Source organism: Molothrus ater, chromosome 9 (genome assembly GCF_012460135.2).
Source record: "Molothrus ater isolate BHLD 08-10-18 breed brown headed cowbird chromosome 9, BPBGC_Mater_1.1, whole genome shotgun sequence".
Classification (NCBI taxonomy): Eukaryota; Metazoa; Chordata; class Aves; order Passeriformes; family Icteridae; genus Molothrus; species Molothrus ater.
Window position 1 is genome coordinate 25,990,510 of NC_050486.2, and position 26,743 is coordinate 26,017,252.

At 40.7% G+C, this 26,743-nt stretch overlaps 1 protein-coding gene across 1 annotated transcript in view; it reads right to left on the reverse strand.

Moving 5' to 3' along the window:
- GLIS1 (GLIS family zinc finger 1) overlaps window positions 1-26,743 on the reverse strand; it is a 180,122-nt gene that overhangs the window by 78,340 nt on the left and 75,039 nt on the right. The window contains exons 2-3 of the mRNA XM_054515791.1: window positions 19,235-19,433; window positions 12,256-13,357 (exon numbers count right to left, since the gene is read on the reverse strand). Coding sequence (XP_054371766.1) covers window positions 12,256-13,357; window positions 19,235-19,433 — 1,301 coding nt within the window. The remainder of the gene's footprint in view (window positions 1-12,255; window positions 13,358-19,234; window positions 19,434-26,743) is intronic.

Genomic DNA, 26,743 nt, shown 5'->3' on the forward strand with positions numbered 1-26,743 from the left:
AGCAGAAATAAAGCATCCATGTGTCATGGCACAGTGTTTCTGGCACAAAGCTCCATGAGGTGTGGTAGCTTTCACTGGAATCAACAGTGAGACTTTCCTTCATGGTGAGGAGAAGAAACTTTTTGTTCTATCAAGGTCAAACCTGGTAAAGGCAAAGCAAAACAAAAGGTACCTTTCTTGGCAAATGGACTCTCTAGCCAGTCATCCCCCACTTCACACCTGCCACTGTGAAATGCAAGCACATTTCTGTTTGTGAGAAGGTCTGAGAGTCTGGCCTGGCTTGACAGTGGGGTCCCCAACTGCAGGGATGCTGAGCACCAGGTGCTCTGCATGGGGACCATCCTCAGCTACCTCATAGCAACATCAGCAGGACAAAAATACACAAATAATACATTCAGAGGTGCAGGCATCTGAAGGCTTAAACTGCATCCCTGTGCCTGCTAATGCACCTCCTTCTCTTACACCTAGTAATGCAATAATCTGTGTTCAGAGAGTGGCAGAAATGTGATGTAATTTTGCTTTCAAAATTATTCCCTGCAATTTATTTTCCAATTTTGTAAGACAGCTTATGTTACTCATACAGTTGGGCATCTTCTATTTCCACTACGAAATTATTCCACTCTAAAAGAGACCTCCTCTTTGGGAAACCTTCAGTGAAAAATTAAATTCTCCTTTGCCTGATTTTGCCCAATCACCCCTACTTGTTTTCTATTCTTTCCTAAACAATCCCTCCCTTTTCTTTTCTCCCCACCCCAGCCTCAGTTTAATTCCTTTCATCTTTCCTTAAAAGACAGTCTCTCTGTCCCCTTAATCATTTTTTAATTTCCCATCCTTTAGGCAAGTGCCAAAGATGTTAAAATGAAAAATGGATGCTTGCCATAAAGGAACAGAACTCCTGTAACTCCAAAACAGTTGAAATCATGAGAACTTGCAGGCCATTACCCCATTATGCGAATGGTATTTTTACAGCACTAGAAATGAAGTAATGCAGTTACAAATATTCATGTTTTAAATGTGCTGTCATTCTAGTGGCCTGGCTACAAGTTGCCTGAGAGGTACTGAGAAAGGCTGGGGGTATCACAGTCCCCTGAGAAGACCCAAGCTTCAAAAAGGTTCCTTCCATTCTGATTCATTTAACTTTGCTCAGTGTTAAAAAAGCCTTTCCTCTACAAAGTCCTAAATTTGCTTCTTTTCACTATCCATCTGTGAGGAGGGATAATGCAGAATCCCTCACCCAGCCTTTTCCCATCATGTTCACTGTTACCTCCAATACCTCTCCCTCCAAATTCAGCCAAGTCTCTTCACACCTGAAAGTATTCCTGAGTGCCTCCTTTCAAAACCTGAACAGAAATGATCAGTGATCAACTGAGACAACTTTATCACTTCAGCTCAGAAGCAAGGTGTATGCAGGAGGAGGTTTGCCAATCTGAAATGTAAAACACGTTATTTATAACCTACCTGGCTAAAAGAATTACTCTGACTAAGCTGGTGTGCCCTGTTCATCTGATGCATGTCTGGTTCCTGGGTGTTGTCAGCTTTTCACTCCTTGGCCTTGAAGACAAAGCATGACCTAAAAATGTTCAGTTGGACCAGAGTACTGTAAACAGGGAACTCTGAGATCACCATGACCATGCAATTAAAAATGTCATTACATCTGAGGATATGCAGGAAGATAAAACCCTGCAAGTAATTGTGATACTTAAAAGTATTTTCACACAATCTGCTTTTTTTTCCTAATCTCCCATGTCTTTTCTGAGGGGACAGTTTATTACATGGAGGCGAGTGGGCAACACATCAAGCAATAGATGTGGTTTTGTTGAGAGCACCCCACACAGAGTCAGGTCTACTGCTGTTTTTTGAGTGCAAGCAAGTACCACAAGGTATCTATCTCTTGCCAGATCCCTTCTCCCTGCAGTATTTTAATAGGGTTTTCAGGCATCATGACTTGCACCATTCCAGCAACATCCCCCTGGGCCTTGTTTTATGTAGAGAGAGTTTGCTCGAGGCCCGCAGAGAACCAGGTTGAGACTGTGTCTTTGTAAGGAAAGCAGGGTAATTCCTACAGCTGGTGGCTCCTGAGCACAGGCAGACAAACGTAGCCATACCCAATCTGAAATCAAGGGGAAAAAGAGCAGGATTTGTTTCACATGACTGAAAGGTCCTGACTTACAAGCCACAATGTTGACAATACACCTTTCCTGAAAGCAGGGACAGAGAGGCACTCTCTGGGTGTACTGAAGGAATACTGTAAGGTGGTGCCCGGGCTCAGTGACCCAGATGGCCCCGCCAGTTCTGCCTTGTGCTTTTCTTTTTGTGATACTGCATCTTCCTCACTCTCTCGCTGAAGCAGGGTGCAATCATATCAACATGGATACAGCAGATTAGTTTTACAAGGTTCCCACCAGTCTGACATTCATCAGCTTTCTAATCTCATGGTAACACAATCCCCTTTACAAGCAGGCGCTCGCGCTCTCAGGCCGAGGGCTGCAGGTTAAACTGATACCCAGGTCCTGCATTCCACCAGCTGCTGATTGACTGACCCTGCTCCTGACATTCCCAGGGCCTGGCAGCCCTCCATGCAAGGGTTAAAGGGAAGTTGTAAGCAACGGTTCTAAACCACTTGGAAGAATCTCCTTGAATCAAAACCATTTCATAAAAGGCTCTCTGCCAGGCAATAAAATATTTTTTGATGGACTCTTATTTTATCATTACCCATGTAAGAAAAATGTATTGCAAGAATCCCAACACAATTCAGGGAAGTAATCATTTGCAGATTTAGTAGGCATTCTCAATTGGCAAAAATGAAAGATTTATTGTAGGCATGATGAAACAAAGAGCAGTTGTGCAAACTTTACTGAGCTGGATTATGAGAACATGCTTTTTCCATTTCCCACTTTTAAATGCCTTGGATGCAGTTTCAAAAGACAGATCAAGATCAATTATTTAACACTGCAGCTCCACTGTACCTGAGCAGAGGATCTCTTCACACATATGTTATCTGTACACAACAATAAAAGAAGGAGATGGAGGGAAGACACTGATATAGACAGCTACAGCAGACTTTGAAATAAAACTCCTATTGTTCCTTGACTCCACAATCAACCAGGGATGTAAATAGAAAAGTCAGGCACTGACAAATGTCTGTGATTAAAAGCACAGCTATTTGAAATGCAGCCATTTCTGATTTACTCAAATACAGAAAATACAGGTGTAAGACAGAACACGGACAGTGAATTTTCTACAATGGTGACATTTTCTTTGAAAGCCACAGTACAGCTGAATAAAATCACTGTCTTGCACACCTCTACTCATGAGAATAATGTTCTGAAGTAGAAGGGTCTTTCTGGTCAGCAACGGTGCACAGTTTTACACCAACTTTACAAAATACATGAAAGAGAATATACTCTGGGAAGGAGGATGTCTTTTTCTTGCCTTTTCCACCAGACATTTCATGTGTTCTTTACAATGACACCAGTTTAAACAGGGAGAGAAAGCAGCAGAGTAATTTGTCTTAATTCAACTGTATCCAGAACTTGGGCACAGGAGTTGTCATCACACAGGAAACGCTGCTGGCAGGCAAAATCTTGAAAGAGCTTTGAGATTCTCAGCAGAAGGAAATATTAGAGATGCAAAACAGCATTATGGGCACATTAAGTTATTGGCCTCAGTACCTCACAGTGATTATTCACCCTCACTGTGCTCCAAAGAAATTTATTTCATTGTACTTGTAAGGAAAAGGAGATCCAAGGTGACAATATCCCGAAGTGCTCACGGCATTTCAGTAACTCCATTCCTGGTCTGAGAGGAAGAGGAACTCAACTGCAGAGGTGCAGAGCAGGGCACCTCCAAAACAAACCTACCCAAAACCAGACCTGCTTTTGGAAATAGCTCAGAGTGAGCTGTCAGATGCCAGCAGGTCACATTTTGATATACTTAGCTTAACCAGCACATTGTTTTTTTACCAGGCCCACTGGACTAGTTGCTAAATGAGCCAGTGAAGGTTTCAGAATCTGACCCTGCACTGTGCAATGATGGCTTTTCATTTCTCATCTGATATTAAAGGCCAACTGCTGCTGGTTTGCCCCAAAGTAACAAACAAATGCATCACATTGAGAACTGAGATAAAACTGCATAAATGACTGTAAAAAGTTTTTAATGTGCACTAAATTCCTCTTTCTCCCCCGAGACTACACTATACAGCCTCTCTGTTGCCTACAAATGCAGATTAACATTTTTATTAAATGACATAGGTTTCACTAATAACGAGTATTAAAACGTATTGGCCTAATAAGAAATATTATTAAGTATATCGTTGGCACAGGTTTTAAACAATATTTAATTTTATGGCTTTTTAATTTGACCAAACCTTCTGCCAGGTGATACAAACTATTTTTCCTTCTTGAGGTTAATCACTGTTCAGAGAGGCTAAATCACTGAGAGTTCTGAACAATTTCTACCACTTTTAATAATCCCCACAGAACACATACAAAGGAATAAAATAAAGCCAAGCACTTAACCTCAAGAACACAAGCACAAATACTTTGCTTAAAATTTTAGAACTTACAAGTTCTGCACCAAGCATCCAAGTTGTCCACCAAATGAAAGGATTAATAATATTCTGATGCAAGGGTTTTTTTATAAATTAAATTTCAAGGGGTAAAAAGAAAATTCCTCTCTCGTTGCTTGTATATATTATTCAAATTATTGAATGCACCCTGCTTTCCCAGACCTTCTGGAGACAACTCACCCTCCCAAAATGATGCTGGATCCTGCAGAATTATGGTTTTAGGACACAATTGCTGGACACATCTTTGAGGTACTCTTGAGATGTATTAAGGTATTCCTACAGCAAACAGCTATTTCACAATTACATTTCCTGCTCTGTAAAACTTATTACTAGAGTGGAGAATGCATCTGACTAGTTGAGGGTGTATTACTTATCTTTACTACTGAGCAGATTTAAACAGTGAAACCCATGGATGATTCACTCAAGGCAGGGGAGACAGTGAGAAAGAAACCTTGTCACACTTTTGCTGCATGGAAAATGGTGAGCTACAGAAATCTTGAAGAGTTATTGCAAATGTAGTGCTTAGAGGCTGGAAAGCCTTTCTCCCTTTTTGCTCCTCAGATGTGATTATTTGATAAAATCCATTGATCTGCATGGCAAAGAAAGTGATCTTGTGGTGCAGCTGGAATGAATTGGGAGTTAGGAGGCTGCTTGCAAGACATCTTCAAAAGGTGATGCCTCATGAGAGGTTTATAGGTCTGTGCTGAGACTGGGGTTTGAATAAATCTACATGCAAAACCAGGCCACAGCAGAGCTGGAAATAATTGTGAGTGTCTTAATATGAGAAGAATCACTACTTGCTGAGTCTTATGGGACAAGAGGATAAAGATAAAACATGGTATCGAGATGGTTTTTGTATGCAAACTGGGCAAAGAAAAGGGAAGGGAGCCTAGAAGAAATCTTCCAAAAAAGACCTGGGAGACACAGGGAGACAGCCTAGAAGCCTGTCTGGCAGCCAGACATGGCAGGTCACAACTAATAAATTTCACTTTTCTAAGCTGGGCATACTTCAGCCCATATTATTTGACAAAGAACATGAATGACTTTGCTTGGTGTGGAGGAGTCCTGCCCATCCTGTGTGCCACGAGGGTGCCAGCAGCACAGTCCCTGGGGAGAACCACTTTTAGTACAAAACTGTTCCCTACTTGAGATGTTCTCTTTCAATCAGAGCACTGTCAGGTATTTGTCAAAAGCTCAGTGTTTAGCATTCTGACGAGTATTTGTGGCTTTGCAGGCAAATGGATCATTTTCCTTGTACTCAAATCAGGTCACAGTTGGAATTGTGGTGAAAAATATGTGTTTCAGTAGCCAAATCAGAACACTGAAGAATGAAGAAAAGATAAATCAGTCCTGGATGAGCTGAAATATAATTGTTTGGGGGACTCTACTAACAAAATAAAAAGACTGAATAAATCAAATGGGAAAAGCTTTTAAACAACAACAAAAAGAAGTGTCTTTGTTTAAACCTTATTCATACTGAAACAGGAAGTAAAAAATGATGGGTTGAAATACTGAAACATTTCCAAAATAGCACATTGTCTATAAAATGTCAATAGTAACAAAATCCTCTAGTCCTGTTCACTGTCCCCCATCACTTCTTTTCCAAAATGAAGGTGACCCAGATTCACTAATGTTTTCTTCTCAAAGCTCTACTGTGATCCTACTTCTGGTTTGAAAAAACTGGTGGAATACCTAATAAAATTTCTATCATGGAGGATGGAAATGAATATCCATGCTTTTGTCACAAGGCTATCTGTTCCCTAAACCACTATCTGCCTATCACCTTACCTTCAGCAGATACCAAGTGTTGTTAGTGGAAATTATCCAACACTGTGAGAACCATAATAGTGGCAATTAATTACTATATCCTATGGCAGGGAGTTTCACGGGGGGAGTGCCCCCTGTGTTGTGGTGATAGTACTTCTAATACCCCACTTTGTTTCTTATTTAAAACACTAAACAGCAATATCTACACACAGTCACCAGATCTGCACAAATATATCAGGAAATCTTCAGGATTAGCATGTTTTAAACAGGTCCCAAATTACTTAATTATTTATCAGGTCAAATGAAATTAAACCTTGTGGAATTAAACATTCTTGCAGGATATAAAAAGTATGTATCTAAAAGCCTCCTCCATGGAAGTTTCATGCTATACCTCTAACTACCATATTCCATTGCTCAGATCTCTTCAGCATCCTGTATAACATTTTTAAGGCAGACAAGTGAACTTGAAAGCCATTCTGGATTCTGGCAGCAACACTTGGAATTTACTTCATTTTAATTTATTTAGATTTACGCAAAAAGAACCCTGGCAGTATGTCAGCCAGACCTAACCCATATCAGACTGCTGGAAAGCAAGAGAAAAGGCAGCCAGTCCAGCTTGCTCAGAGCACAATCCCACCAGGTCCAGCATCCTGTATCACTTTTATATCAGCCTGATAAAGGACATGTACATCATAGAAGCCCAACAATCCCAGGAGCAAACTGGGAAGCTGATAATCTTTCAGGAAAACCCTGGCAGCTCCCCCCTCTGCAGCCCAGCTCAAGGCAAGGTCCCAAGGGCAGTGCAGGGCCACTGCACCATAGTCATTTGCAATTCTGTCCTGCTGCACTGGAACACAGGACAATCCCACTCACAATGGAATCTGGGCCCAGTAATTTCTGCTGCTTTTGCTCTGCAAGATCTGCTAGTGTGGAGCTTTCCTGTGGACAGACACCAGTTCAAATTCACCAGCTGGTTGGGCATGAGCTGAGAGAGAGCCAAGCCTAAAGCTTGTTGTTGGCCTGCCCTCCAGTGCTGGGACACGCTTAAACCCATTTGTACTGCCCTGGAATCTGCAGTGGGCTCTGTAAACAAACAAACATTGTGTTTCCACAAAACCACTGAATTGCTGTCTACTCCTCTAATCAGAGTGTTTTGAATGCTGACGTTCCTTGACAGTATCGGGAAATGCCATCAGAGACCTAATAAAAAGAGAGATCTCTGCTGAGGCAGCTTTGATAGAATGGATGTTTCCTACTACTGACTTCAAAGGAAAGAAAGTGAGCCCAGTATTATTGTTGTTCTTTTAAAGCACTCCTTTGGCATCAGTGCATGACACCCTCCACTCCAAAAGCTGAAAACACTTTCCAGACTTCCACAACATTCCCTCGAGTCAGGCATGGAAACTCATTGTTTAGGTGAAGTAACTCACAAGTGGATAAGCTGCTGCATGCAGACCCATTTTCCCCACAGATGCAGGGCTGTCCCTGAGACTCTTCTGTAGCTGTAGCCCTGTAGAGATCTCATTTCCCACTCTGCATTGCTGGACACACGCTCCCCATGGACTGCAGACTCGCCATCTACTGAGAACAGAGATGCCACGCTGGTTTCCTCAGAAACAGAAGCAATAATACTAATCTGCTCCACAGGCATTCTCCTGTATTCCCAATAACCAGGTCGCTGCCCATGAAGTGTTACAGATGCAGCCAAGCCTTCTGATGAAAGCTCTCACACACTCACATCATGTCAAACCAACTGCGTCAGAGACGTGCAGCGAAAAATTAACAGGAAGTTCAGCCAGAGCGCAATCTTTTGTGCAATCTGTACAAAAATCTGTTTCACCAGTAAATTACAAATTGTTAGTTTGTGTGAAATGGTGATTGGAACACAAGATCTGCCCTGGAATGCTGGAATTGCCTAAAGACGCCCTGAGGCAAGTTACTTATCTTCTCTGTCTCAATTTCCCCATGTTTAATGCAGTACCTATGGTGTCTCAGCCTTAGGGATTCAAAAGAACTGACTACAAACAGCACAGGTGCTGAATTTCACTGTGTACAATACAGCACCCAAATCATTCCATTCAGATTCCTCCCAAACTGAGTATGTTGAATATATACATGAAAAAAGATTCTGCTTCAAAGTCTTGACTCTCTAGGCAAACACAGAGACAGGTCTAGAACACACAGGAGACATTTGTTTCTTTGAAATACAAAAACTAAAGATTTAACCATAAATATTATCCCTGTCCAGCTCCTTTCATGGATGTTACATACATTATGATAGCAAATTTCTAAGAACACTAATTACACCTGTAGAAATTACATGAAGATAAATCATTTACCTTGATCCTGTCTGGGGAGGCCCCTGAGCACACATGAATGCAGTGATGGGAACATATTTTCTACTCATTATAAAGCCACAAGAGTACAAGAGGGTAAACTAATAAGCCAAGTACAGATTTGTCCAAATCAAACAATTCTAGACAAGTAAATGAGCAGCTCTGTTTTTACATTTTCAAGTAGAGGCTTAAACCAAGGATGCAATATCTGGAGATCAGCATGCTTCTACTCACCAAAGTATTCGAAGAACTGAAAGGCAGCAAAAGATGCAGCTATGAGAAACTTTTTCTCTTCCTTTTTTAAAAATAAAAACCATTTAAGCTTGCTAATTTTTGCTGTCTCAGACAATCAAAATTCCAATTGTCTGGGACATCAAATCTAAAAAAGCATGAAATTAATCTTCAGAAGTTAAAGTCTTAAAGGCATTGCATCATTATTTTTGTTGGATATATTTTTGATTATAATGCAGATGAACCCCAAATTTAATAAAACTAAAATAACATGAATTAAGTATGAAACATAACAGGATATTGCAAAGAGATTAGGTAGTTTCCTTTAGACTACTTGCAGAGCCCAAGGAAAAACCAAACTGAAGGACACAATGACGAGAAGGCACCACTTAATTAGAATATTTAACAGAATATGAAAACAGAATACTCATAGTACCAGCTCTGGCAATGGAACACAGTGAGCAGAATATGGGCCCAAAACATCAGCAGTGCTCCACAGCAGATCCTGTTTTGCCTGTCGCCTGTCTGTAGTAAAGAAAGAAGCAGGCTCGCTAAATTCAAACCAGCTGCAACAATGAGAGTGTTACAGTTGGACTGAAGGAAGCTTACCTCATGAAAGTATTGTGGAAACTGCTGTTGGAAAGATAATAAAAGGATTAACTGCAGTTTTAGTGAACCATTTACTTTTCAATCAAAATGTCTCATGTATTTCCTGTTCTCAAGTAGCTTGAATTCCAAAATTCCTTTGTCTATTACAGTACATAGTAGCAAAGCCTGTCATAAGAAATTAATAATTTTACATGGAAAAGTACTTTTATGTATGAGGGCGGGGTGCTGTTCACTGTTAGCTTCTCCTGAACAGTTCAATACCTAGTCAGGCAGTAATCTCACAGGCAAGAGAGAAATCAAGGGCTTAAAAAGAAAGTACAATGGGTAATTGTGAACAGCAAAAGAAAATCTCCACTACAAATACAAGATACACAAAGATACTCTATCAGACCGACACCAAAAACAAAACAAGATCTCAGACTTCTATAGACAGAGAATGAATTGCCTTCTTATTTTGCAGCACAATTATTGCCACATCAAAAGAAAAGCCATCATTTAAAATGATGTGAGATCACTGCACAACACAACACTGCACACCAACCCCTGTTTCACATGGAATGGAATTCAGTGGGCAAATAATCCCCACTTGATATTAATAACTTCAAGGAGCTGTGCTGCAGCTTTGGATCCTGCCTCTGTTAGATCAAGCTCTTTTCAGGGTAGAAAAACTAAATTTGCAAAGAAGAGATGGTTTCTGTGTATTCTCTTGGATCCACTTCCCTCCCTGCAGAATTCCAGACTGCAAGGTTTAACACACAATACCTCTGCTGACAGTGGATGGCTCTTCCTGTGGGAAGAGAAGAGTTAACTCCAAGTTGAGCAATATGGAGCTCCCAGTCCTGATTGGGCTGTTCCATGTATGGGAACAACTACAATATCTGCTCCAGTAAAAGAGATCTTTTCTATGCTTACATGCCAAGGCCATATAACTATGACATAAAGGCTGTCTGCAATATCAGATGCAGAGGTCTTTCCAACCTATTCACAAAACCTTGATGTGTTATCAAAAGCTGGCACTTTACTGCAGATGAAATTAATTGAAAGTAGGACATTTTTAGCATTTACTAAGATATTTCAGCATTTCTCTGGTTTACCAAGTTTTCTGTAGGAATGGGAATGTAACATTAGAAATCTGCCATACAATACCTTTTAAATATGCATTTTTCAGGAAAACAGACAAGTTCCCTTCTCCACAGAGTCTACTGATCTTTCAGTACCACAGGAAACTAATCAGGGCTTCATGTTCTCAGTATGCTTTCAATTTACTTACCTACGCTTTTGTTTGGAAAGAAGCAAACTTGCATTATCCTTTGATAATTGATAAATAAAAGAGATCTATTCAGGGGAAGTTAAACTCAGTTGTACATCTAGAAAATGTCATTGAGCTACTTCTGGAATAGAACCAGTTCTTGCTTTCAAAGCAAAAAGAAACACATAAGTCTTAGAGTGTTTCCATTTTATCTTGGACAATTTGATGGTATTCTCTAAGTATGTGCACTGTTTCCAGTATTATCTGAGGGAAAACCCACTAAACCGTGCAGACATTAAGATAATGTTTTTCATTTATCCAGTGGAAGTAAAAAGATAATCAGGGCAATCAGAGAAAACTTCTCTCTGCAACACATTTTGAATACTCCTGTTTTCTTCCTTTTCTCTTTCATAACCATAGCAGGCCTGAAAGTTTTTTCTACATTCTTTCCTATTCCTCCATACAAAGCTACAGCTTACCATGGAAAAGTCTGTCATCATCTAACATCCTTACAAGCATTTTCCATTGCATCATGCTCTGATCAAAACAATAAAATAGACATATAGCTGAAAATTCTGCCTATCAGGAACCCCATCCTGCTGCCATAACCATGCCCTTTGTCTGCACTTTTTTGCGCGTGTGCATGCGTGCACACGCATGTGGGTGTTACAAGTGAGACTTTCCAAATTTCATGGCCCAATTTGGAAGCTTATGTCAAACTTGTTTTGCTTCATCTGTTTCAGTCAGGGTCTTGTATCATTGTTGTTTCAAACATGTGGAAAGCTTAATGGAAGTCATTAACTTTTATTTTAGTTTGGCCATATTGTCATCATGGTGGGCAGATGCAGAGATGGTGTTATTCCCAAGATCCTCTTTTTGGAACACTGCTGTTGTTTACATCTTCTTGATCAGAAGAGAACAATGGTTTTTACTTATTTTTAAAGCTCTGTTTCGCAAATTAAAAAAGCCCTAACAACCTTTGAAAATGTAATTAAATATAGTCTTTTTAGTCTTTTAACTGTTTAAAATCCTTTAACAAGTTTCTTTCTTTTGTCTAAACTACATTTGAAGCTTTTGCACTTACAACTCTATGGGTTATTGTTCAACTGCAGGAATGAGAAGAATTTCATTAGATGTGTTTTATGTTTCTTGATTAAAAATGTCACCCGAGGCTCAGTGACTTTGTTTTACGTTAAGTGACGGCTGCGTGCTTTGATCATCACTTTATTAGTGGTTTAATGAATATTAAAAAAACAAAGCACTGTATTAAAAGTTAAGCTCTCATATAAGGAAACCGAATCCCTTTTCCAAGAACTACAGTATTTCTTACTCAATCATTTCCTTCTAGATTAAGGTTTTCTCCAATTCCCCTTTAGCCTGCTACAGACTAAATTACAGGAAAGCACAACAATTATACTGGAATAAGATCGAAGAGAGAGCAAGAAAGAGAGAAGAGCAGTTATGTTTCTATTCAAACAAATATAATCCAGACTTACCATGCACTTGTTTGGTTTTTCTCCAGAGTGAACCCTCATATGAATCAGCAGTTTGTAACGAGCATTGAAGGGTTTATAGCGGCGGACACAGCCTGCCCAGAAGCAAGTGAAGTCCTCTCCTTTCCTCTGGTCAATGTGAGTCTTTTCTATGTGTCTGACCAGTTCGTCTTGTTGGTCATAAGTGGCACTGCAGTCAATCCACTGACACACCTGCTTGCCACTGCTGAGGTCCTGCTCATCGGCGTCGCTGGGCTGCAGGGACTTGGGAGACAGGGAGGTGCTGAGGTGAGGCAGCGTCCCTGGGGTCTGGCCGAGCTGCTGGTGGAGGTGGTAAGGGGGAGGCAGCCCCTGGTGATGGCGAAAAAGATCAGCAGTGGAGGAATAATCATCAGCCGGTTCTTGTTTTAAGAAACTCACCTTCTGGGTGCCGTGCGAGGAGTTCTGGTGAGGAAGGCTCGTGCCATTCATCATAAGGCTGAGGCTGCCATTCTCCTCGACTTGCTGCATTTGTATCTGCTCACAGTCACCTCTGTCACATTCAGTGGAAAGAGGTACAAGACATGCTGGAGGGGAGGGAATACTGCAAGGGTTTCCAGGCTGAGAGCAAGACTGGGGCTGAGAGGATTTTTGAGCACTGTGATGACTGATCTCCACAGGATGAGAGGAAATGCCAGCTGAGTTAGCTCGCAGTCCATTCACGCAGGTGACCAGTGACGTCTGCGACGTGCGGATGATCGCTGTAATATCGATTCCTTCGGCTGAAGACGGCACAACAGAGATGCATCTCTTCTTCAGGTTGCTTGTTTGTAGCCTGGCCGAGTGCTGAGGGGTGCCAAGTGACAAAGGACCCAGGGAGGAGCTGTGTTCATTATTAAACAAGTAGGATGAAAGTGAATTTGTAAAGCTATTATTCATTAGGTCTAGTTCAGGATGCAGACTACTGGAGGCTCTCAGCTCCATCCCCTCTGTAATCCTCCTATGTGTGGAAGCCTCAGACAGAACCTTATAATCACTGGGGCATTCTTGTTTAATGTGCTGAGCCGGGTGACTTCCATTCAGGCATGGAGCAGCAGAATCTACTGAGTCTTGAAACCTGGGTGACCTGCAATACAGTTTTCATTAAGCATCACTAACCACCACAGGGTTTATGATTTTTGTACAAGACACAACACTCGTTAAGCCCTGCAGAATGGAAGCACTTGCTCTCTGCTGATGTTGCCTGTCTAATAAAGCAATTACACCAAAAAAATCTGCAATGCTTCCTCTCCAACCTGTGCAAAGACAGAATCACTTTACACAGGATTAATTTGACACACTGGGTTACATATGGAACAGAGAATCTTCACTGCTACAGGCAGCTCATCAATCACGATTGAGACTTTCAATGCATAATAGATTGGGCAAAACAATAGCTGAGAATGAAGTTTGAGAACTTTGGGCATTTCTGAATTATTAAAATATTGTCATTTTCCTCAGAGCACACTGGGGAAATGCCTTGGCATTCTTGTTGACACAAAAAAGGCTAGCTGAGCTTTGCTTACATGTTAGAGACATGCTTTCCTTTGCTAAATTAAAAAAGGAGCCATATCACTGAAGAAAAAAGGAATACAGCAAAAGAACTGCTTGCTTTCAACCAGCACTCCAGAATCAATGAGAGATCCGCTGAGCATTTACTTCCACAAAATAAAAAATTTACAGCCAGTAAATTTAAAATGGCAGCCTATGTACTCCCATCTCCATTTTTCATAATAAAGAGTGCATGGGACTGTAAATCACAGTTCTGTTTTGCAGAAGTGATTTTTTCATTATTTTTCATGTGTGTTGAATCCATTCATTGAGGAAGCAGAACCTTGAGGAACTCCACAAAAGACTTTTCAGAAAAGCACTGCATTAAGAAACATTTCCTCCTAACATTTTCTTCCAAGCAGTTAGCAACTGGTTTATGGCTTAAAATAAAACATTTTATCTTAGCTATAAACATTTACTGTGGATGATCCAACTGTGTGCTTTTTCTTAGGAGCAGAGGGTGTTCCTTACATATCCCTAAAGCATGGGAGGGTTTAACCTATGGCTTCATCGTGCCAGACCAAGGAGAGGAAACAGTACAACTGTGTGCAGGAAAGCTGTACCTGAGCTAATAAACCCCCCAGAGAAGTGCCCCGTGGCTCTTAAGCTGACACGTTCCACTTAAATGAATTTTATGCTTTTATGATGCTAGCACCACAAAAGCTGAAGAAAACCCAGCCATTTGGCAGCTTGTGTGTGACAGCACAGCTAAGACAGATCTGACACATTTTAAAGCATGAAATACATGTACTTAAAAGTATTTTGGACATTTATACACTAAACCATGAACCTGCTGAATAAATTGCATTTATTTTACACTTTAGATTGTTTTATCACTATTATTTCCATTAATCCATCACTAATATTAAGATGGGAAACTAGGATAACTTCTAAAACTTCATTGGTAATAGCTCTCCAAAGAACAAAAAGGGATGGAAAAAAATAACAACAATCAAAAGCTTCAAAAATACTTCCTTCCCATGAAATTAAGGTTGTCAAAAACTGGTACCTGTCCAAGGCACAAAACTGGGAACACTGCATTCACTACTGACAGGTTTCTAAGCTCCAACAGGGCTTAATGTAAAAAAAAACCCTTTAAAATCATGAGAGATGTTAAATTCTCCACCATTCACTGATACAGAACAATCAGATAATTTATTTTCCACCAGAAAGTTTAAAACAGTACATTAAAAAATTTTAGAGGTTTCCATAAACCATTGTTCATAATTTCTCCCTTTAGGTTTGCACAGTTGGTCTCTGGATAAACGTAAAGCACCTGTTTCTGCAGATGGCAATTTTATATTTTAAAAAAACCAAACCAAACAGCATTCATACATTATTTTTTAACATTTACAGAACCATATGTCTGTAAAATATGTGGCATAAGTATACTTTTATTGCATATGTTTGGGAAACCCTGCTCTGTTTGCTCAGTGAAAGATTGGTGTTTTAAACTCATTCTGAGAAAGGCTTTACAGCATGCCACGCCAGGCACAGCATTTCCTATTACTTGGCTTCTGCTGTACAAAAACTCTTCTAAATAATTCAGTTTGTATCACAGTTTAGTGCTCCCAAAGCCTCAGGCTAAAGTAAACTCAACACATTTCCTACATCATATAAAGCTAACCCAAGCCTTACATTTCAGCCTGTGATAATTGGTGTTGTATTATTAAGCTTTATGTAAAGCTCCCATCTTGCCCGAAATCCATGGGAGAAGTTTGGTTTTTGATTAAGCTGGAGTCAGTGCAGAGTACCTGCAGGATGGACACAAACATCCCTGTCCTGAGAAATACTAGGTTTCCAAAATCCTCAGGAACAGTGACCTTTCCAGCAGAGGATCTTACTCAGAGTCAAGAGAGTTCTGAACCACAAGGCAAGCTGGAATGCCTTACTTCAAAAGTAAATGAGATGAGGGCACTAAAGTCATTCTTCCCATTGCCACAGATGAGTCTTATCCATTCTCTGCCTACAAAATGATAAGCACAGGCTGCTCGTGCAGATCAGAACCAAGTCCTCTCCAGGATCTGCAGTTTTCTCTGTAGCACTGTATATTTACATACATTATACATCCCATGTTAGTTAACTCTGCTGAGAGAAATTTGACATTTCTTCAATTTCCTGATGTTTGAGTGTTGGGGTACCCAATGTCAACGTGCATTAATACAAAGTTCCTGTATTCCTCGCAGAATTTTGCCATCACTACTTTTTTGCCATCACCACACTTTCCAGGGAAAGCCCTGCTCATTTCTCCCTGTCCTGAGGGGAGAAGGGGCACAGAAACAAAACCAATGCAGGAGTGACACAAGGTGTCTGGCAGCCAGCTTGCAGGAGGGCCCCCTGTATACCCATTGACTCTTTGCCCCCCAGTATCTTTCTCTTATAGCCACGGAGAAGATTCCAGGCCTGGTACCCACAGGCTGTGCTGGCTGTAAGGATTTCACAATCTCTGGACAAATATAGATATAAATGCATATGAAATAAACAGGTAAGATGAGAGGGACTAAGGAGAGCAGGGCAGTGCAAGGAGCACCATGGACACACGGATCAGCATGAGCAGCTCTGCAGGGGCTTCCAGATAAGCAATCCTGGAAAGACAGGTGGGGTCAGCAGAAGAATATACCCACAAACCTCCCTTCAGAGGGAGCATCCATGCACCAGGGATGGACAGTCTGAGGGAACAGAACTGCCTCTTAAGCTCATGAAAGCTGAGTGTAAGCCTTTGAAGAGTAACAGCAGCCTCTCAGAGGATACTGAGGCAGTGTTTCCTGAGACTCCCTTACGTGGTAATTGGAGCCAGAGCACGAGGCCAGTAGCACCATGCCAGAAGCGCTGCAGTTCCCAACTGCCCTCAGAGGAAAAGATGACTGTATCTGAAATCTCCGGATTATTTACAAAACATACATGCCTTCAACTGCCACTGGAAATGTGCACCCGGTGATAACTGACAGTTTTAAGGAGCTGGAGGGGATTGTTGTGCTGCACATCCAGGGACCCTGTGCAACACTATCCCAGTGCTCTGACGCCTTCCCTGGGCTTTACACGCCGAGCACTGAGCGCAGTGTGGGCGGGTTTGCCAGAGCTGATAATGGATTATTTGACAAAAGGCCAACATTAGCTGTGTGCTGCCTCCAGTTGTGGTGAGGAAGGTATTGGGACTTTTCCAGTGCCACACACATTGCATTCACAGATAGAATGTAGCAGCAATTATGCTGCACAGCTTAAAAGTTATTAACTGAGTGGGGGAAAGGGGCCAGGAAGAAGAGGGATCATGATTCTTGGACTAAGGCAGTAATCCCTAGAATACAGTTTCCAAGGGAAAACAATTTCAGGGAGAAGCTGAAGGAGATAACAACTTTCAGTGCATTGAAGCGAAAAAAGGAAAAAGACAATCAAAACCCCAAACCCTAAAATAAGATTTTTGATTGCTAGGGGAAGTGCTCCCTGGTTTGTTTGGCTTTTCTTTGGATGTTCCATAACCTAGAAATGCAAAGTGGTTCAAAGTTCTCCCCAGAGATATTGCTTGAATTTATGTCTCCCTTTATTTCTGTGCTGATCATTAGAGCTGGCCAGAACAAGCAAAGAGAGTTCGCCCTGATGTCCATGTGCTCCAATATCTGACAATTGCAGCCCTATTTCTCTCATCCATTTTCTGATGAAAGCTGAGATCTGGGGAGGCACAGAGCACCCCTGGCTCCCACTGACTTCACTCCTCTCCTGGGCATCACTCCCAGCTCAGTCACTTCTGAGTCACTCATTCTCCTGTTTTCAGTTCTTCAGGGAAGGACCTTGTTTCCTCTTACTTGCTTATCAAGAACCTTCAGCATCACACACAACACAAAAAGAAAAGGTCTGAAATGCTCTCCATCTTCTCTCAAATGCCAAGGCTTTGGCTCTGTGCCATGTGTCTCATGAAAAGCACTGTGATACAAGGAGACACTGTGTCTGTGAGGACCACAGAGCTGAGCTGGGCACTGGCTCCATCTTGCAAATCCCATGCACACAAATGCACTGTTAGCCCGGTGGACATACAAGCAGAGCATGACCAGTGGGATACCAAACAACCTGTAGTGTCCTTCAGGATATTCTCCAAACATTTCCAAACTGAGAGGCAGCAGAGTCTCAAGGCTTTAGACATGCCACAAAGCAGAGGGAGGGAATCAGGCCTATCACCTGCTACTTTCTCATGTTATGCAGTCAACAATCCTTTATGTTGTTCTGGGAATTCTCTTCCAAATGGAGGCTGGAAGGGGTTCATATTTCTGAGGATGGGTACTGTGATGCCAGGTAAGAAGGTATCTGTCATTTCCTCATTATAAAATTTACAAAAAGGTTCAAAAAGATCTAAGCAGAGTATTCTCTTCCTCCTTTTGTTTGCTCCTGCCCTAATTATCTTTGTTTCATAAATTGTCTTCACTGACAGAATGAAAAAAAAAAAGTTTGATAACTGCCAGTCCCACAGTGAGCCATAAAGAAACCAGGAGGGAGCAGATTTACATCCAGCTGCAGAGGCATCTACAAATCCATGTGGCAATAGTGGATTATTTTGTTGTGGCATGGATATTATTTATCCTTTTCAAACAAACAAGCAAACAAACATGAAAACAAGCCTTTCCACTTGCTCGCCACATTACCGTGCCTCTTTCTCCTGAAAACACAGATGTTCTTAACCCACCACTAAATTGAAAAGGGGAAACAAGGCATGAATATGTATAATAAAATCAGGAACAGTAGGATTTTCAAGACCAAGCTGTAGGCCATATTTCCCCTTGCTGTGACTATGGAAATTTCAGAGCCTGATAAGTCCATCCACAGAGTGCCAAGTATTCCAAGTACCTAAGATAAAGGCTGCAGCTTTATTGAGGCTTCTCTTTTCTACAGCTCTTCAAAAAGGTCAAGATTATTCCTATTATATACACTGCCAAAAAGCAGCATAATTAAAATAGATGGATAGATTTTAATTTGTAGCAGGTTTCTATTCACAATGGATGTCTGTTTAGGGTACTTGTTTAAAATCTGGTAATGTTAAATTTGTAACAACAACAAAAAATAATGGAGTTCTGTGTTTTCATATAATTAATTTATAGCAAATGTTTAAATAGAGATTCTGTTCATAGCATATCCAACTACAGTGTATATATCAAAACCAGAGACCAAATTTTCACATTATGGCCTTAAAAGCAAAAACCAAGGATGCGGCTGTATGGGAACTCTGCAAATACTTCATTAAGGGAAATGCTGTAGAAATAGAAGTGGCACTGGCTTCCTGTAAGTTTGACGGTGGCATGCCAAATCACCGTGTGGGGGACACCGGGTTGGGTGCAAGTATCATCCCTGCCTCCCAGGCAGTAATTTGGTGACACCGTGGCGTTGGGGTGGAGCCAAGGGCACGAGGTGGTGAAGCCTGGAGCGGTACCTGAGATCCGAGTGCGCCAAGTTGAGCTGGCCCACGTGCAGCAGCCTCTCCCGGGACAGCGCGTGCTCTCGCACCAGGGAGCTCCCCGTGTGCAGGAACAGACCCTGCCTGCACACAGGCACCGAGCTGCTCGTCATCTCCATGTCCATCATGTTCTTCTTCTCAGAGATCAAATTGCAGTGACTGTAGCCACCGTTCACTGTCAAAAAATAAGCAAAAAAAAAAAAGGACAAGGTTTTGACTAAGAACTCTCTCCACTGACAACTTTGTAAACTCATTTTGGATTGGTCTGCAAAATTCTCATATTTACAAGAAGGCAGTGGAAATGAAAGGTTTCACAAGGAAACAAAAATTGATTGCCAAGGAATTTGGATCTGGGTTATTTATTTCTCACTGTACAGAAATGAAGCATCTTCTGGCCCACACAGTCAGTTGTATTCGGTGGGTTTGGACTGAGGTGTTTAAGATCACTTTGGATGCCTTTCAGCTTATAGTGGGTCTTTCTGACTATCAGCTCTGCCCTACTTGTAACCATGACATAAATTATCACTATGTCCTCTGGAGTCTACAGCTCCATCAGGCTTTATTCCATTCCTATTCTGGCTTTATCACATCATAATTTAACTCACTTCAGGGTCAATACATACCTTAGCAGGACTTCTGACTGTTAACTGGGTAGATGAATCACATTTTAAGGGTATCTAAATAGACTGTTGAACACTGTGAATAGGTTTTTAAAGGCCATACCACCAAGAGAAGACGGTAAATCAATCATATTACAATACCCAATTCACAGTTCCTCTCTTTCCAACAGCAGAATTACCTGGAATACAGTCAAGATGTATCTTCCCTCCAAAATACTGCAGATCCTTTTTTAAGTGTTTAAGATTTATACTGGACTTGTAATAAAACACTCTCTTTCATTCCCCAAATGACACAAGTCTGAAATTCATTAGGGCTTTCTAAATATGTACTTTAGCAATTTTATCATATTATCAAAACACAGAAACTTGAAGCTTCCACCAAAGCTCAGCAATACCAAGTGTAGCACACACTGATACCTGTTTGTGTGAAGACAGAGATTTCCTAGAATAACATGAACACTATCCCTGTGCTGTCAAAAATAATTATCTTCTCTTGTAGCTGTCAAATCAAAGAACACATTTGCTCCCTGCAAAGGAACAGAACACTTATGCTAAATCCATGAAATTCTGTGTTTCAGCCAATCCATTTGCCTTCACAAAGTACCTTACAGATTAATTGGTAAGAGCTAAAAATTTCTTGCACAACAGTGCCCTGAGTGCAGTTGCACTTGCACCAAAGCCTCTGAAATGTGCTGGCCACATGTGAGCAGGAACAACGATGGACAAGGAACAACACCAGCAGCTCACGGGCTTTTTCCCCCAAAGCAACTAAAAAAAGAACTGTGAGATTATCTCCAAACACAGACAACCCAAGTGTTCAAGTGTCCAAGCACATGTGAAAGCGAATTCATTACCTCTGAAAAAAAGGGAAAAAATCCACTTTACACCACTTTAACTGAGAACAGAATCTGGCCCTTTGACAACTGGCTGTTCTATACAATATTAATATCACTGGCTGGCACACATAAGATTTAAGCACTTTCCATGTCTGGAACCAGATCTCTTCTTTCACTGGTATCGAGGGGCCTTTAACCTACATTCTGTAACTTACCAGTAACAGATGAAAAGAGCACACACTCCCTTGCCTTCGACCAGAGGGTTCACCCTGCTTGCACTATACCATAGCCATTCCATAAATCCATATAAAAAACTAATCCTAATTTACAGAGAGTAAATCTAATAAAAGCAGAATGGTTTCCAGAAGGATCTCATGGAAGTGGAATCCATCAAGGTAACTTTTGTCTTTTTGTGTCCTGCAGTTTTGATTTATATCTTCACATTAAAGTGTTCACAAGGGAACGGAAGGAGTTGATACAGTAGTGTGCAAAGGCTGCAATCAGGCAATTCCTTCCATATGAGTAATCAAGTTAGTTCAATTTTGGATATCTTGCTTCTTTCATTTTGGGTAACTGACTTTGGGGGAATTTTTTCTTGATTTATGCCAGATTAAGTCACGTGACAATTGCTCCCATGGACTGTGATGAGGCTACACACCTTGGGAAGGACAGCTCACACTGGTCAGGACCTGCAGGGTCAGCCCTACATTTCTTGTTAGGGGTAAATTCTCCAAGAACAAAACAGAACATTTCCTTACACAAAGCCAAACCTGTCTGTCCAACAATGAGATCAACATTTAAAACACCCCTACTAAAGGGCAATAAGTCTTTTTCTTCCCTAGGGAACACCTTGTTTACCATTCAGGAAGGCTTCACCCTTACTGACAAAATTAGCTATTAAGGCTAAGAAGATAAGAGCAAGAAGACTTACCAAAAGGGTAATTATTCAACAATAAACGCATGCTGCAGTGCTTTGGAGCTTACCTAATTAAGACCAATGAACAAATAACTGAAAGATGTCTAATTGAAATGACTCACATTCGAAATAGAGACAGATTTGAAATATTTGCCTAACATACTAGATATCCCCAGAGACTTGTGGGTTTTGCGGCAAAGACCAAACTAGGTCATTTGCCTTTTTTTTTTCTTACTGCTTATTCTCTTTAATTACTTCTTGTTAAAAAAAAAAAAAAAAAAAAAAAGCTGCCATTCTTGGTTTTGTTTGGATGTGATGTCCGAAATGTACCACGACAACACTGAGAAATGGAACGCCGTTACTGGCAGCTGGATGAGTCACGTGAGACGAGTGAAAGACCAAACAGTACAAGATTTGCTCAAACAAGTGAAAATCATCCACGATGGAAGAGGCCACCACATCCCTCCACTGAGAGGAAATTATTAACTCAAAAGCTGCCAACACAGCAAAGCCATGGTGCCATACCCACACCCAGCAGATCATTCCATGTGCTGAGTCCTGAATAATCCACAGCCCTGAATGTTTGGCGTGGCTGCCACACCCCCTACACAGCCAGTAATTTAAGGCCATGCAGAGAGATGCACAGCACTGTGCTGCTCACTGAAAGCTCTAATGAACAAACTGAGTGCTTCAAAACACAGAATCTTCAAAGTGATTCATGAAATAGGCCATTTTTGACATTTTCAACAATAACAACAAAATCAACACTTTGCTGAAGTTTTTTATGCTTGTCATGCCATTCTCTATGGTGAATGGGAGGAATTGTCTTAATCCTATGACCCCAAGCCTTAGGGGCAGAAAAGTAGCTAAGGAAAAGAAAGCAAAGGATGGGAAGTAGATACTAGAGTTGTTCTTACACCCCTTACAAGGCAGGCCCAACTGTGTGACTGTGGAGACCGATTTTCTATGCCTTGTGGAAAAAACATGACTTCTCCTTTGTTTCAATGAACCGCTATGAGCAGGGATATGAGTTTGGGGTCTATATTTTTCTATTATGGACACAAGAGAAGGAAAAACATTTTAGAAGTAGTTGGAGTGATTAGCCACAGATGCCATTACAGCCTTAGCAGACTTTACCCAAGTGTTTTCAGGTCTTTCAGTATTTATCCAGGTATTTTCAGTTAGATCTTAGAACAAGACATCCTAAACAAGGACTTCAGATCCAAAAAGCAGGAATGCTTAGATTTTTTCTTGGCCAGTTGCTTCACAGTCATTTGCACCACCTCATACACAACAAGCCTCTAGACATTTGGGCTCTTCACTCCGTCACAGGGGAAAGTTTTGCACTCTGAGTCTCTTGTTGTTGCTTGCCTTCCCTGAGGACTGAAATGGTTAACAGTAGCAGCACTAAATGTGCTGCACTCAAGAGTTCCTATGTCAAAGAGGAACAAAGCAGCCTACACCACACCCCAGGTTCACTCTGGATCTCTGTATCAGTTACAACCTGTTCACATTTTAAAGTCTGTTTCATACAGCTGATGGAGACATGGCTTCATTTATTTATAATGCTTGTACACTACCTTAATAAAAACACAGTGAGAGCTGAAACATTCTTTATCACCGAGCAGACCATACAATACAGTTAGAGTCAAGTGAAGACCAAAATTGTCCTACATTGCTGTTTCAAAACAGGGGTAGCAGGTCCTCTGCCTATTTCCAAATAGATATAGATGACAACAATCTATAAAAGATTAGGATTAAAACCAATAGCACTGAATAAGATTAGAATAAAAAATAAAGGTCTCTTTCCTCCAAGTTTTTATGAACCATGCAATAAAAGCCTACAACAGAAATACTTATTTCTTTGCTTTCACATTGATGTATGAGTGAAGACAGAAGGGCTAAGGAAACCCTTGTAAACTAAAACAACCCAGATAGAGAAATAATTTGTCGAGTATCAATCTTGAAAACTCATGGAAGACAAATACAAGCCATGTGTGTCTTTCTAGTAAATTCTGGACCCTAAGTGTTGGCCACATCCATATTTGTTATTTCATGTTCAATTTATTTTTAAAACTAGTTATTTGGATTGCATTATATTTCTGTTCTGGGGAATTTATTTTTGCAGACTGCACACAGCATTTCAGGAGAGTGAATGTGTATGGTCGGCACTACTGAATAAAGCAGCATGGTTAATTTTATCTCAGTCCAGCTTAACACAATTTGAAAACAGTTCAGTCGTTTATAGATCTGTAACCTTTTCACTTTCAAGCATGTGAATAGATTTGGCTCCCATATTCTACTTTATCATGGTATTTTAAAGGCAGCAAAGAACACATAATAATCTACTACATCTTTCATTGCTAAACCAGCTGCAATATTACAAAGTTTAGATTTCTATCTGAGACCTGCACAACACTTTTTCAACTTAGCAAGTACAGCCAAGATTCAGGAAAACACATGCCATGAGCTTTAGTTCCAGTAACTTCACAGCCTTAGCTGATATTCTCAGTTAGACTCTACATGTGTAGGGACAGAACTGTTTTATCCAATAGTGAATAGATTCTCAAAAAATAGAGAAATACACTGTCTACTATCCAAAGAAGTCTTTCCCTACAAGCAGCTTTGAAACTCAACATTCTTGGCTTCTATTTGGATCTCAGACCTTTAAATTATACACCCAAACAGAGGTAAGAGCAGACTGAAAATGACCACTGGCCTCTTTTGTAACAATTAGGACGAAACCTTTCATAACTGGATGAAACACAGGTCTTGTCATTACATTCATTGTTACAGAGTCTCTTCAGCTTGGAATCACCCTTTTCCTGTTGCCAGGCAATTTGAAAAATATTGTTCTCAGCACATCTGGCCTTTTTTGTGGTCAGATATCTTTCCTCACTACTTGGATTTTAGTAACGGGGGGAAAACAACATTAAAAAAGTAAATGTTTTAGGAAAAAATTAAGCTCAATAAACATCATTTTAATTAAAAGGAAATCCCCAAACCCTCCTAATGGGCATTTGGAGAATATAAGCTCAATGTATTAAATTTGATGTGCTATTTTTTTTTTAAGAAGACCATGTTTGGAATAGGTTTAATTCTCAGTATTTGTGATAGGTAGGATATCCACAACCCCCAAATAAATGCCATTGTGCTTTTGGTGTAAGCTTTAAGACAACCATACACTGTTTAGGGTTATGTATACTCTCACTTTACCTTGGCCCTCTTGGTTTGTCTTTTTTGCTGCACTAAAAGGACACACCAGGGTTTTCACAGCACCCTGTCATTAGACAGAGCCTGTAGGCTGAAAGAAATCCAGCAACTCTTTCAAGACAGAAGTTCACACATTCCGAGATAAGGTACTTGAGTTGCTCCCTTGTAAAAATGCTTTCATAATTGATTACTTGATTCCATTGGGAATCAGGATCTTTCCATGCATGCAGAGAATAAGAAAATCTATTCCTTTTCTTCTGTCCTCTAAGTCATTTAACTCCCTAAAAGCCAGAGCATGCCTGCTATGAACTGCATGTGCGTTATTACTTTCCCATTTACTTACTAAGCCCTGAACTTTTAAACTCCCAGATCTCCATTCCCTATATTTTACTTAGCCCATTTAGTCTCTCTTTTCCATGGAAGTCCTAGCCAGCAGACCATGTAAAGACTCCACAGGGGTACAGGCTCTCCCAAACATTTGAAACACAAGGATGTGCAGGGAATGAAAGCTGGGGTTTTGCCATATGGCACCTTGCATATGTCTTATATAAACATACTCCAAGAAGGAATTTCATGTCTGCCTGGCTCAGCAGTACACTGAATACATTAGAAAGGAAAAAAAAAACCAACACAACAAAAAATATTTCCATCAAGATGTTGGGCTCAATTTTTTAGGAGCCCGAAGTGTCACTAAGAGCTACAAAGACAGAATCACTGTAGATCACCTGGGGTTACACAGAAAAATAAACTTTGAGAAATGGTGGAAACTGGTAACTAGAAAGCATTTTGTTCTTTTCGATGCAAGCTGGGTGGAGGAAAAGGTCTGGTGGGATGTGGATGCACATTTAGTCTTGTGGGTGTAATTCTGATACGTACATTTGGAAACCAATCTACTCACAGGCAAAAGAGACAGAAAATCAGTCACAATAGGAATCAAAATGCACTGGAGTCTGCACTGGAGTCTACAAAGAACTTGCCATGTTGCTATGTGACAGGAATGCTCCGACACGTACAGGGAATACAATGGAGGGGAGTCAGTAAACCTGCTCATCACTGCCAGCTATGGGTTGGCTCCCATTTGCTGGTCCTCCCAGAAGTGAGAATTAAGCTCTTTTCCTGTGAGATGCTTCAAGAGTCTCTCTTTCCATTGCCGTCTTTGCTTCAAGCTCACTTGTTGCAAGAGCTTCCACACATTGTTTTCTGGTTCTTTATGTATCAGGGATGAAAAGCTACAGCCAAAATGCATTTGGTTGCTGCAGATTACACATTCTCCTAAAACACTTGCTCTTACAAAAAAGGAGACATTCTCACACACAGCCTCCATTGAGACTCACTGCAGACCTCTCACACTTAACAAGTAACCCACATCCCCTGGAAACATCTTTGTACTCTTACATAGAATATTATTTTACAATGAAAACTCAAATTGCTACTACATAAGAGGCAAACGTTCCACCTCCACCATCTCCTTGATCACTTAACACTTGATACCTAATACAGTAATGGCCTCTTTGCAGCTTACAATTAATACTGCCAGAAAAAAAATTCAAGACAAACAAACAGTTTCCACAACATATGCTGAAAAGAGAAACAGCCTACCCCTGCTACTTTTCATTTGCTGTTTTCATTGTTTGACATTTCTTTCTGCCAGGATTTTGGCATTATTTCATGGCTTGATTTGAAATATATTTAACATCAAGTGATTTGCAATGTCGTTTTCTATTTTACCAGAACTATGCTTGGGACTAATTCTACTCAAATTGAATTTACCCTTCTGCACTCAGTGCCAATGAATGGGCCTCTTGCAGACTCTCCTCTGACTGCAGTTTTAGGGCTGCAGACATATGCAGTGCCTGTTAAACACACAACTTAATGTATCACCAGTAAGCACAGTCTGCTG